This window comes from Zalophus californianus, chromosome 17, assembly GCF_009762305.2.
Source record: "Zalophus californianus isolate mZalCal1 chromosome 17, mZalCal1.pri.v2, whole genome shotgun sequence".
NCBI classification, from domain to species: domain Eukaryota; kingdom Metazoa; phylum Chordata; class Mammalia; order Carnivora; family Otariidae; genus Zalophus; species Zalophus californianus.
Window position 1 is genome coordinate 33,701,722 of NC_045611.1, and position 13,219 is coordinate 33,714,940.

At 55.8% G+C, this 13,219-nt stretch overlaps 1 protein-coding gene across 5 annotated transcripts in view; it reads left to right on the plus strand.

Moving 5' to 3' along the window:
* ZNF423 (zinc finger protein 423) overlaps positions 1 to 13,219 on the plus strand; it is a 326,576-nt gene that overhangs the window by 193,596 nt on the left and 119,761 nt on the right. For all 5 annotated transcript variants that reach the window (XM_027620148.2, XM_027620149.2, XM_027620151.2 and 2 more), the window contains one exon: positions 5,059 to 5,143. In XM_027620148.2, coding sequence (XP_027475949.2) covers positions 5,059 to 5,143 — 85 coding nt within the window. The remainder of the gene's footprint in view (positions 1 to 5,058; positions 5,144 to 13,219) is intronic.

Here is a 13,219-nt window from a genome sequence, read left to right on the forward strand (position 1 = left end):
CACACTTACCGAGGGATAAGGATGTGCCGAGCACTTTCTATCTACGCCGTGACACTACCTTTACGGATGAAGAAACGGAGGCACAGAACCGCTGGCCGTTAATAGCCCCCAGCTGTCAAGAGGCAGAGAAGGGATTTGAACCCAGGGAGTGTGGGCCACAGCAGAGCGAGCTCTTGACCCACATTCTGCCTGGCTCTGGAGCCCATCCTGGTGGCAGGCTGGAGTGGGGTCTGGGATAGTTACCCCCCTCGTTCAGACTGTGGGACAGTGTGGCAGGGCTGGGGCCCGGCACACCCTCCTCCCAGGTGCACCCCAGCCCCATCCCTGCCTTCCCACACTGCCCACCGTAGTGTGGGGGCTCCTGCTAGCCACGGGGCTGCTTCTGGTGCCTCCAAAGCCTTGAGCTATTGGGGCCTATCCCTCCCCAGTCTCTGCCCTGGATTCCGCATCAAGGACCGCTTCATGAAGCCCCTACTGTGTGGGCAATGGCTCTTTATCATTTCCATGGCAACAACCTGGGAGCTTTGCCGTGACCTCTGTTTTGGCAGAGATGGTCCCCAGGCTCGGAAAGGGGTAACCATCTACCCGGGGATGCACAGCTGTACCTGCCAGCTCAGGGATTCACACCCGAGGGGGCTTGTTTTCTGGGAGCCCAACAGGCCTTCCTCTCCCTGTCCCAGGCTTTGCGAGAGAGGAGGTGAGCAGACAATCACATCTAGAGGCCTGGGCAGATGGGCCATTTGCAGAAAGGAGCTAGACAAAGCGTGGAACCTCCCCAGTGGAGGCCCAGCCTCTGGGGCCTTGCCCCCTGCCTGGGCACGCCTGGGGGCAGGGGCCCAGCTGCCTGTTCGCCCACCCCTCGCTCCCCTAGGACTCATGCATACAAGAGCAGACTCTGGGGGCCGAGCGAGGGCTTGGGGGCTGGCAGGCTGGGACCCTCAGAAGTGTATCCATAGCAACCGGCTCTCAGAGGACTGGGTTCCCGTGGGGCCGAGGCTGCTGTCGGCTGGAGCGGGGAAGCATGGAGGCTCCAGCCCCGCCCCCTCTCCCCGCTCTGTTTATGGGTAGTAACAACATCACCCCAACTCTAGGCCAGTGTGGGCAGACTCCAGCCCTCCGTCGATTCCCCAGGCCCTCCCAGTGCCAGGTGGGGCAGCCTAGGTGCTCTCACACAGGTCAGAGGGCTTGGCCAGGCCGCACCAGCTCTCTGTGCCCTAGCCCAGGACCGTCCGGGGTGTTCTGGGACACAGAGCCGAGAAAAGCTGCTCAGAGAGTGGCCCAGGACGCAGCCTGCCTGGCATCAAATCCCTGTCCCCTTGCTCAGCAGTGTGGGGCTCTGGCCAAGTGGTTTAGCCTCTCCAAACTCCACTTTCTCCACCCTTAAAGTGGGGCTTACCGAATGTTTGTGAGTCTTCAGAATGAACAGAGCCTGCACATAGTAGGTGCTCAGTAAACGTGAGCTGCCATCGCGACCGTGGAAATTCAGCAGCTATGGGCTGTCTTTCCTGTCGCTCCCACTCTTCTTGTCTCCTGTCTCTACTGGTCTCAAGTGTGTTCTCCCTCTGCCCTGCGCTCTTCTCGGAGGTTGCTGGGGGCCACACAGGGAGAGGCAGCCCCGGCCGCAGGCCCCAGGGCTCAGCTTTGGTTCTCCCGGGCTGGGCTCTGGGGAAGGGGCTTATGACAGAGGAGGCGCTTTGAATGCCAAGTTCTCTCTTTCTCTAATTATGTCTCCTGGTGGGGCCTGAAGCTCCAGAGGAGGAGGAGGGGCTCTGGGGGATAGAGAAGGGGAAGACAGACCAAGAGGAAGTATTGGAGTGAGGACGGGGTCTGGCCAGCATTGCAGCAGGAAGGAGACAGAGTGAGAGAGTCGTCATCTGCTTGTCCCTGAACTCATGTTCCACCAACGTGGAGGACCAGATGGCCCTGGCCAGGTGCCTTGCATGCAAGGCCGGAAGGGCCGTCTCTGTATGGGGGCCTCTGGGAGTAACACACGTGCTTAGTGACTGTTGGTGCTGGTGAGGCTGCGCGTGTGGCAGAGCGTGGATGCCTGTGTGCGAGTGCACACGTGGACACTCGGGAGTCTGCTGGGACCGCGAGGGTGTGTCTGGAAGGGGTCTGTGCGTGTGCTTGTGTGGCTGTGGGCACACCGGGCATGACGGATGTAGCTATCGGCGGTCCAGTGACAGAGTCGAAAGCCTTTGTGTCTCAGGGTGAGTTTGGATATGTCGACGTGTGTGAGCTTGTGGTCGTGAGGACGTCCCCACTGCTCTGTGGGTGTTGTACCTGTGTGTCTGTGTTACAGGGAGCAGGTTGCTGTGTGTGGTGGTGGGGGCGGGGGTCTTATGTGTTGACAGCGAGTTGGGGCGAGGGAGCGTACATACGTCTGTTTGCATGTCTGTGTGTGTCCTCGTGGGCATGTACATACCTGTGCATGCAGGGTGTGTGTGTGTGTGTGTGTGTCTGTGTGTGTACATCCAGGCTCTTGTGGTCAGCAACGTCCCTTCCCTTGGGAATCCCCTGGAGTCTTTTTCCCCATCAGGAAGGGCCCAGTTATCAGCAGTCTTCTTCCTGCTGCCGAGGGGCTGGCCGCACGCTGGAGGAGCCCTGGGGATAGCTTCTCATTCTGCTCGGCCCCTGGTGATTTTTTTTTTTACCAAGCATAGAGACCCCCTTCATTCACCTGCCCCTAGGAGGAACAACCAAAATCACCTTGATCGTGGCCCGTCCTCCGCACTGGGCTGGACCAGCCATGGCTATGGTATGGCCTCCACGGACTTCTACCCAAGCAGAACTGTGGAGGGGGTACATGGCCTTCCTTGTGCAGCAGGCCTTCTCTGGGCTTCCTTGGTGTGGAGATTCCTGGGGTGTGTTTCATTCTCCCTCACCCCTCCCTTCCTTCCTTCCCGCATCAAAGGGGTGGGGTACACATGTGGGAAGGAATGCATGATTTTGACAATGGAGAGACCCAAGATCATTGCTCTCCATGAGCACGGAGGTGGAGTTGAGCTGAGATGGGGGCTTTGGGCCTGTGTGCCTCCAGAAGACCTCAGTCCCCACTGTCTCCTCTGACCTGAACGTCTCCTCTGTCTCTTGTGTGGCCAGAATCCCCAGCCCTGTTTGGCCCTCCAGCCTCATGCCATTCTTCCCAGGGCATTTCCAGGCTAAATGCCTGCTTCTCGGCCACTCTTCTGAACCCCTGGGTCTTTTGCAACATTGGGGGAAGAGCCCCGGTCTTATCGGAGCGGGTTCTGGACCCTGAGCAGAGACATTGCCTCTGGAACCGAAGCTCCCAGCACCAACAAAGACTGTTGTTTCTTCACTCGTGTGTTCCACCAGCATTTGCTCAGCATCAACAACCGCTGTAATAAAAGTTAAGTCATTATGAGGCGCTCGTTCTGGGCCAGGCCCCGTGCCCGGTGCTGAGGATCCAGCGTATAGAAGTCATCTTTGGTTCTCTTTGTTCCTTCCGTCCTAGCAGAGTGCTTTGCAACATAGTATTTGCAACTTTGCTCATTTGTTCAACAGATGCTTCCCAAGCAGGGAGTCTCTGCTGGCCGTGGGACCTCACAGGTGGACGAAACACATCCTGGGCCTCTGGGTGCTCGTGGTGCAGTGGGGGGAGCAAACAAGTCAATTAGACACAAAAATCCATGTGCTGATGAACTAGATGCTTAAGCATAAGCTTGGGGGCCTGGGGAGCCCCTGAACTCATCCCTGGGTGGGAAGAGGAGGCTTCTCAGCAGAGGTGATATTTGAATGGAGTCTTCAAGGATGGAAAGGGTATACTCCGAGTGGAGGACACAGCGTGGGCAAAGGCCTGGAGGTGGGACTCTCGAGGGAAGCTGCAGATGTGCTTGGAGCCACTATGGGAGCTGAGGCACTGAGCCCCCTGGTGGTTCGTCCTGGCCGCATCGTTGAGGGTTGGGCCTGAGTGTCTAGCCAAGAAATCCAAAGTCCTGCTCCCTTTTCCAGGGGTGGAGGGAGGCCCCATCGTCCCGGAGTTGAAGTGGTCTTCAAAAAGCTTGGATATTTTGGATTCCAGTACCACCCTGTCCCCTTCATAAAAACCCACAGCCACCAACCTTCCCCCACACAGGCAATACTGCCCCTGTCCACAGGGGCCTGCTTTCACAACCACCCAGCCAGGCTTAGCTGTTGAGAATGAGCTCCACTCTTTCGAATGGGTCTTCAAGAAGCTCTGAAGCTTCCGATGATCTCCATTTTCCTGCTCCCACCCCCTCAGGGCAGCTGATCTCAGCTTCCTGTGTGCGGAAGCCAGCTGTAGGATCACTGCGGCCTTGTGAGCCTAGGGCAAATGAGGAATTCCTCAGTTACTTCTAAGCACTAGGATTGGCAGGAGCAGTGTCCCCTGCTCGGCCACATGGTCCTTAGGGCGGGTAAAGAGATAGAGTAGTTGGATGGGTGGAAAGATGGATGTATGGTTGGCTAGGTGGGTGGGTGGGTGGATGGTTAGAGAGAGAGGGTAAGTAGATGGATGTAGGGGAAGACGGACAGATGAACAGGCAGATGGATGGGTAGATGGAGGGTGGATGAATGAACGGGTAGATGGGTAGGTGTGTATAACTAGATGGATGATAAGGTAGGTAGGTGGATTGATGGGTAGACGGATGGGGGTGTGTGTGGAGTTGGATAGGTGGGTAGACAGTGGGTAGGTAGATGGATGGATGATGGAGAAATGGATGGATGGGTAGCTAGGGGATGCATAGATGGATCTGAGCATGCTCCAAGCAGGGCAGCCTCCTTCAAACTTCCTTTCCATGGTCATACTCTGTGCTCTCACCTTGGGATGGTGATTCCCATCATGGCAATTTCCCCACATCTAACAGAGGACAGCTCCCTTAGAATCTAGCCCAGTCCCCATCCCTAGGCTGGAGAGCTGGATTCAGAGGCAGGTGGGACTTGAATGGCTCAGCGAGACCTGGGAGGGGATCAGAGCCATTCTGGAAAGTCTTGAGCCAGGACTTCCAGGCACTTTTGCTTTATGCTCTTTTCTACCTCCTGACTATCTAATTCCTTTCTTTTTTGGCTTCCAAACAGAAAAAGACATACCAGTGCATCAAGTGCCAGATGACCTTTGAGAACGAGAGAGAGATCCAAATCCATGTTGCCAACCACATGATTGGTAAGAGAGCGTTTCCTCCCACCCATGCTGGGGCCACTCACTGGGGTCTGAAGTTTGTGGTTCCGATCATCATTTCACAGCTTTTAGGGCGAAAGATGGAGTCACAACTGCTGTTTCAGAGACATTTCAAATGGGAGTAAAATGTAAGAGCTGAGCACTTTCTCCATCCAGCCTTCTTGTCGCAGCTCCACTCACATTACAATCAAACTTTTGACAGTCTCTTCCATTTCCCAGCATAAATTTCCCTCCATTTCTGAAACGAAGTGCTTTCCAGTTGTCAAGCACTCAGGGGCAATTATGCCTCAATTTCGTATGTCATGACATTGAATAGACTTAACTGCTCACATTTCCCCGCTAAATGTGGTGAATTCCTCAGGCACATTGTCAAAACAGAGTGCTTACAAAGTTATTTCAGTGCTTTTCCTATTCCTCTTCAAGTAGTTTTGGACTTTGGAAAAATCAGCCTTTCCAGAGGGGGACTTGCAAAGCGCCATAGTGTTCTCTCTTGGCCTGAGGTACGGAGGGAAGGCGTGTGCCTTGCGTGGATGGGTGTGGTCTCCCTGGCGGCTGGGGATGCCCTCAGTGTAAGAGGGAGTGCGGCTGGATTTCCGGTGAGCGTGGGGGCTTGGCCCTGGGGGGCGGAGGACTTGGCGGTGAGCGCTTTGGGAGCTTCTGGAATCCTGGTGCCTCGGGTCTCCAGTAGAAGGTTGATCTCCATCTCCAAGACCCCTGCAGTCTGAGCAGTGAGGCTTCAGGTGTGGGTTGAGCATCCTGACCCTTCACTTCCTCTAACATCTTTCCGTTATAGTCTTAAAAACAGCCATGCCGACAGAGAACTGTTTTACAAAACCCTTAATTGCATACATTCGAAGAGGTCCATTAACCGTGCAACTCGGTGCACTCTCATGAACCGGGCACACCTGTGTAAGCAATAGCCCAGCGAGGAAACAGAGCATTTTCGCATCCCTCCTGACCCTTCTGGGCCCTCCCCCACCCGCAACGAAATGTTGTCACCCTCCTGATGTCAAATGGCGTAGGGTTTTTTGGGCCCATTTTGCATTGGATATAAATGAAATTGTATGGTCTCTGCTCGTTGGCATCTGGCAGCTTTGGGTCATTCATGTTCGTGCCTGTAGTTTGCATGTCACCCCTTCTCACGGGTGTGTACTATTCCGTCGTGTGAACACTTCATTTATCTTGTCTGTCTGACTCTTGCTGGGCTTCTTGGTCATTTCCGTGTTGGAGTTGTTTCAGATCGTACGCTGCTGTGGACCTTCTCGTATGTGGATTTTGGTGAGCAGGTGCATGTGGTTTGAATGGGAAGATCGGTAGGGCTGGAATTGGCGGGTCATGGGATACTAGTAGGTCACCTTCAGTAGATACAGACGGACAGATTTCCAAGGCAGTTTTGTGAAACTACCGTCCCACCGGCAATGCAGGACAATTGCTCCACGTCTGGGCCACCATCCATGTTTTCCGCAAAAGGAGCGATTGCTAAGGTCCTTCTTCAGTGAAATCGTGCTCAGGGTGAGGATGGTGCCCTGGTCCCCCCCAGCGGCAGCCTTGGCACACTCGGTGGGTTTGGGTGTCCGGTGTCCCGGTGACGCCAAGTGGTTCCCCTGAAGGTGTGGACCCCGACCACGTGCGGGGTGGGGCTCACCCGTTGGTGAGGGGACCTAGGGTGCTGAGGAGGGGCAGGTAAGGCCCCGGGAGTTCAGCCTGACAGGGAGATTGGTGGCTTTTTAATTTCTTCTGTTTGAAAGCCCCCTGCTGAAGTAGAAGGAGGAAACTATCCTGTCAGTCACCGGCTGCTGAGAGCGCTTTCATGGGAGTGTCAAGGAGGTAAAGATGAAGATATCTAAAAATGTTTGCTTTTGTAGCAGGTGTTAATGTGTGTGCCTGTTTGTAAGCACGAAGGGCGAGAGCCTGGCTAATTGGACCACGGTGATTTCAAAGGTGCTTCCCCCACACACCCCCCCTTCCACCTTTCCTTCTGCGCAGAACCCGGAAGCCACGTGTCCTCAGGTGGAAGGCGAGGGGGTTGCTCCTAACTAGAGAGATGGGCTGGGCAATGGGAAAGGGGGGCTGGAGGGGCATCTGGAACTTGGTGCGAGCAGGGTGCCAGGCTCCCAAGGGAGGCAGTCCCGTCTGGGGGCTGGGCAGGGCCCCTCACCCCAGCCTGCTCCGCAGTGCCGTGAGCTGGTCTGGTTCCCAGGACACACGGGGAGCAGGCAGCAAGTTGCTGCTGGTCTCAGAGCCTGAGATTCTGAGTGAGACGTTCACGCATTGCAGAAAGTGTCACCATGCCGTGTCCCCATGCAGCATGGGCTGGGGGCCCCTTGTGAGCCATGCCTCTGGTTGCAGGGTGCAGTCTCTTGCTCTAACCTGCCCTTCCCACCTGCCGGCCCTGCCCTGGCCTCATCAACTCCATTTATCAAAGAACGCTGACTGAGCACCTCTTGCATGCAGAGTGCTGGGGTGGTCTCAGGTGATCCAGGGAGAAGGGGACCCGGTCCCCGCCCTCAGGGACCTTATGGCACCCTGTAGGAGACACCATGGCACACACATCATGCCAGGAAGGGAGGTGTCACTGGGTGAGGACGCTGAGCCCCACCACATGCCAGGTACCCTAGGTGGGTGCTCTCCTCCATCTCATCGAGGAGCTTCAGTGATGTATCCAAATTCTTCCAGAGATGAAGCAGCAGAACCGGGGTCTGAATTAGGCTGGGCTCTCTCCACTGTGTGTGGCTCCCTGCCCAGGGTCTGTGGTGGGAAGGACCCAGTGCTGCCCACAGGGGAAGCTGACAGCATCCGCATCCAGGTACGCAGAGTGCCGGGAGGTTGATACTCCCGGAACGAGGACTGCTAGATCCAAGGAGGTCCGTCAGAAAGGTCTGGGTGTTGAAGGCAGAAGAGGAGTTTTCTCTGTGGCAGGGCCCATCGCTGGCAGAGGGTGTAGCTTTGACAAGTAAGGCCGGTCACCGGAGAACAACAGCCTCGGAGGGCTCAGCAGAAGCAGGTCCTTGCAGGATGCACTGTTAGATGGAGGAGGCGGCGGGCAGTGTCTGTGGGAGGACTGTGGGGTGAGCCAGGCTCAGAGGCAGGAGCAGAGGAGGGAGTTTGGGGGGCTACAGGAGCCCGACCTCGCTGGGATGGAGGCCTCTCATGTGGGAGCATCGTGGGCTTTATTTAGGGTGGGGAGGTAGACTGGGGCCAGGCCACAGAGGGCCTTGAATGCCAAGTTAAGGGGTTTGGGTTTGGACTCGACCCTGCAGGCTAGGGTCCAAATCTGGGGGTCCCTTGGCTGATGTTGTTTTGGCTGCTCTTGAAAAACCAGAAGAGGGGGCCGCCAGGGCCCTGAGTTCTCATATGGGGCAGCTGGGATCACGTGTTCCCAGGCACCACAGTCCCCACCCATCCCTATTGTATTTTAGGGGCTGCTTTGCTCATTTGTGTCCCCAGCCTGGTCCCCGTGGGCACCTGAATGTGCAAACCTGGGCTTAGGCGCTAGGGAGCCATTGAAGGTTTGGGAGCAGAGTATGGCCTGGATGTAGCTGAGTAGTTGAGGGAGATGAATCCAGCCACAGTGTTGAGGGGGAAGCAGATAGAAAGGAACAGAGATCTGCCTGGCCTGGCCCAGAGGTGGGGGGATGAGGCCAGGAGAGAAGAGAGAGGTTGGTGATAGAACCGATATTTGGTTTGTGCGGTGTACCTACTTGGCCCTGGTGGCTTGGGGAAGGTGGCAGGGGGCAACGGTGGGGGATAGGAATGGAAGAGTAGTGCGCCCGAGAGCCCCAGCTGGGGCTGGCTCCGAAGTCCCAGTAAATCTGTTGGGGCCCAGTGTCCCTGTGGACAGCTTCCCCTGCTAAATGGCCCGAGGCCAGAGTGGATGCCTGCAGCTGGTTGGGGGCAAAAGCCCCCCTTAGCAGCACCAAGGGGACTTGGCGGGTAGAAGTGGTACTGTTCAGCTTGATGGCCTTCTCATAAACGTGGGGCGCGGGGGGGGGGGTCTGAGGCTGGCCTCCCCAGGGACCCGGACTGCTGGAGCCCTCCCCTGGGGGTTGCTAAACTGGCCTTTTTATAGCAGGGGGGCCTCTTCGTGGCTTTGCAGCCTCCAGACCCTGGGAGTTATGATGACTCAGGGACGCATCTCCTTGGGAACATTTTCCCAGCACCCTCTCCTGGCTGCTGCTGGCCAGGGAGTGATTTGGAGCCGATAGAAAGGCAAGAGTTTTTTGAGACCTTTTCAGCAGCGGGGTTGCCTTTGAAATCCCCCCTCCCCACAGGGAATGAGGCCCCCTTCTCTGGGCTTCCCCCAGCTTTTGAAATGGTTTTAAACACCCCCTTCCCCAGCAGGCACATCAAAAACTTGGAGCGGTCCACAGCCCTGTTCGGTGGCCTCCCGCAGGGATGACGTGGCCCCACCCAGCTGCCCTTATCCACCATCCACTGCCTCCACATCTGGAAGGAGGGCCCCCTCCTCGCCCCCGAAATGTCTCTGCACGAGGCCTGCCTTGGGCTTCCTGTGGCCTGGCCCAGAGGCAGGGCCCCCTTCCAGTGGCTGGAGCAGGGGGGGCGTGTCTTCCTCTGCGTGTTGAACATGTAGACACCTGAGGCCTCAGACCCCAAAGAAGCCGATTTGCCAGAGCTGGGCCTGCCCATTTCTCAACTGCCCGTGGACGTTTCTCCTCTCGGTTCCTGCCGGGCGTGGCTGGATAAGGGGTCTGAGAACTTGTCCTTGAAATAACGGACTTGCTCTGACCCAGGTCGGCCCTAAGGGAGTGACTCAGCCTCTGGGCCCTGGTGTCTTTACCCAGGGCTTCACAGGCCCCTGGGGAGAGCCCCGAGGAGGGTCAGGGCTGGGAAGGGACAGTCCTCAGGGAACCTCGACAGGAACGTTCACCCTCTATGTCCTTGGAAAGTGCCTGCGGACTCTGGCAGGCAGCCAGCCAGGCCAGAGTCAGACTCGGCCCAGGGGGGCATCAGGCATTCTGGGGATGTTGTTTTCCTGGTCACATCAGCCCCATTCCCTGGGTGCCTCTGAGGGCTAAGCTTTGCTGTCAGGGGTGAAGAAATTGAGGGCACCTGGAAGATCAGCCTCTCCCACCTCCTGCTCGGGCCTTTAAAATCCTGCCCCCCTGTCACATGCTGGGCTGGTGGTCCTTGTCTGTCGTCGCCTACATAGCCCTTCCCTCGCTCGCTGTGGCAGGATGGGCCATGGTCCACATGGAGGGTGTGTGTATGTGGGGGGGGGGCTTCTGTCTTCTAAATCTTTAAGAAGCACAGCCCTAGAGGCACACTGAAAGCCACCTTGCAGACCGGGTCCCCACTCTTTCTGCGGCAGCTTGCATGCCCAGGACCCATGCTGAAGACCTGGCCTGCAGCATTTGGGAGGGAACGGGAGGTCTGGTGTGGAAATCAGTGTCTCGGCCTCCCACCAGGGAAATACAGAACCCCTCAGATATAACTGAAGAGGAAAACGCATGAAAAGGACGAGAAGAAGGGGTTCCTGTGTACTCTCTACCGCAAACACATGTTGCTGAACGGGGCTGTGTTAGGTGCTTCCATGGTGCTTTTGATTCAGGGAATGCTGGACCTAAAACATTTGTCTGCCCGTAGGATGTGATGAAACCGTCTCCCTGTCCCCTCAGAGATTACATTTCAAGTTCTGGAACTGCTCTGTCAGAATGACAAGCCTGTATAGACAGCGTATCATCCGATTCTTTTTACGTTTTTTAATTTTAATTTTTCCAAAATCCTCGTAGCAGCCCCCAAGGATGAGAGGAGTCAGTTTCCCTGACTTTGAACCTCATTGATTGGTTTGAGGAAGCTGTTGATCAAGCACTTTGGCTTATGAAGGACTCGTCAATTCTGGATTTTAAAATAGTGGAAATGTTCTTGTTTTCATAGATTTCTTCTTTTTATTTTTTTAAGAGGGGGAAAGGCCTCTGTAGGTGGGGTTTCCTCTAATAATAACCTCAGTTCAGTAAAAATGATTGAGATCTTTGGAGGAGCTCAGTGAGGAACCTCTCGTCTCATTCAATTGGGGTGATAATAACCCCAAAGGAAAAGTTCTATGTAATGTCACAAGTGTGAGATACGGAAGCTCAAAGGATAGGCGTGTTGCCGAATCTGGGCGTCCAGGAAAACTTCCTGGAGGAGGTGACACCTAAGAAGATGGACAGTAAGGTGGAAGGGGCGTTCCAGGCAGAGAAAACAGCAGAAGCCAATTCATAGAGAAGAGGCCCATGTAGTATGTGGGGGAAATTACAGACAAAGCAGTGTTGCTTCAGGAAAAATCATGAGACAGGAGGTGGGCAGATCACAGAGACAGTGCAGTGGGGTCAGTGAGAGAAGATGAGGGTGTTGGTTAGGAGGGTGTGGGTTTGAGAAACATTTAAGAGGCAAAACCAGCAGGATTGGGCAAAATTGAATGGATGTGGGAAGGGGAGAAGTCAGGAATGACTTCAAGGTCTCAGGGGACCAAGTTTTGGGTGACAGGTAGAAGATGATACTGTGCCTGAAGAAGAGCTGGTTGTTGCAGGGCTGGCAAGGATGGTCCTAATAATGACCTTGCAGGTGAGGCTGACTGAGTACCGGGCCCAGGTAGCCGTACCTGCACACCTGCCGTCACACTCACTCCTACAACTGATGAGGGGTCACTGTTATTTTTCCTCTTTTGGACGTGGGGAGCTCAGGGGACTCGGCTGTTGTCAGTAAGTTGCAGAGGGGGGATTGGAATTCAGGAACTCATGAAAACTGAGTTCAGTTTTCATGTAACTGAAAAGTCCCAGGATTCCTTGGGGAAGAGGCTCCTGGAATCCTCTGAACTCCGGCACTTGAACGCTCATCACACTCCAGGGGCTTGAGTTTATGTGTGATCTGACCTTGCACAATATGCTCATGGGCGATCCGCGGGCTGGTGTCTGGCTGGCGGTCACCCACATGGGCCAAGGGCTCAGGAGAGAGGCCTGGGCTGGAGAAGGGGTCTGGAAGCATCCACAGATATGCTGAAGGCAGCTGGGAGGAGCATGGTGTCATCGGCAACGAGAGAGCCGAGTACTTCCGGGCAGCACTGCAAAAGGCCACAGAGAGGCCCACAGGAGGGAGGCTGAAGAGGGTCTGCTGGACTCTCCTGGGCAAGAGCAGGGTCAATGGAATCAGATGGAGGAGGGAGCTGGGGGCTACGTGGGGGAGACAAGCAGTGTCACGTCGCCTTGCCAGGTTCCAGGCTGGAAAGGGAGGGGGAGAGGCAGGAGCTGCTGGGGTCCAAGGGTCCCAGGAAGTTTTTGCATTTTTAAGAGGGAGACACCAGAGTGTGCTTCTAGGCTACGGGGAGGGCATCACTGGGGAGAGGAGGACGAAGGTCGGAGAGGAGCTATAGGGGTGGCGCCAGTCCTGGAGGGGCAGGGACCGGGGCCCCGGCACCCTCTTGTGTGGGCCTGCCCACAAGCCTGGCCTTCTCTTCTTTTCGTTGCCACGGACGTGGCGGCTTGTCCTGCTGGATGGACTTTCCCGAGTGCCCTTTATGGTCATTTGGCTGCTTGGGAACCGTTGATGCATGGGCAGCGTCCCTTGCATCTGCTTCTGGCTGAGGCTTACTGGAGTGAGGGCAGAAAACAAGGGTCCCGTGGTCTGTGGTGGCCCCAGGGCTCGGCCCCCTCTGCCCTGGGCTTCCAGTAGGGTGCCAGAGCCATACCCTGGACCCCCTTCCTCAAGTGTCTCTCGGGCCCAGTGGGGAGGGAGGGGGAGACCTCCTCTCCCAAGAGGGTCGGGATGGCCCTCACTGGCCGATCAGTTCATAGGTCCCTACCCGCTCTGGCTTCCAGCTCGTCGGCCTGGGGAGGGGGTTGGGGAGAAGGGAGGTGGTTTCCCAAAGACACACAGGTGCCCTGCAAGACTGAGTTGGAGTAAGAATCCAGAATCACTGATGGGAGCATCTTCTAAACAAAGACTCCTTTAGGAAGTGAGTGATTTTAATTTATCCAGTAGAGCTTTTTTTAAAAAAAATTTTTATTTAAATTCAATGTAGTTAACATATAGTGTGTTATTAGTTTCAGGGATAGAATTTAGTGA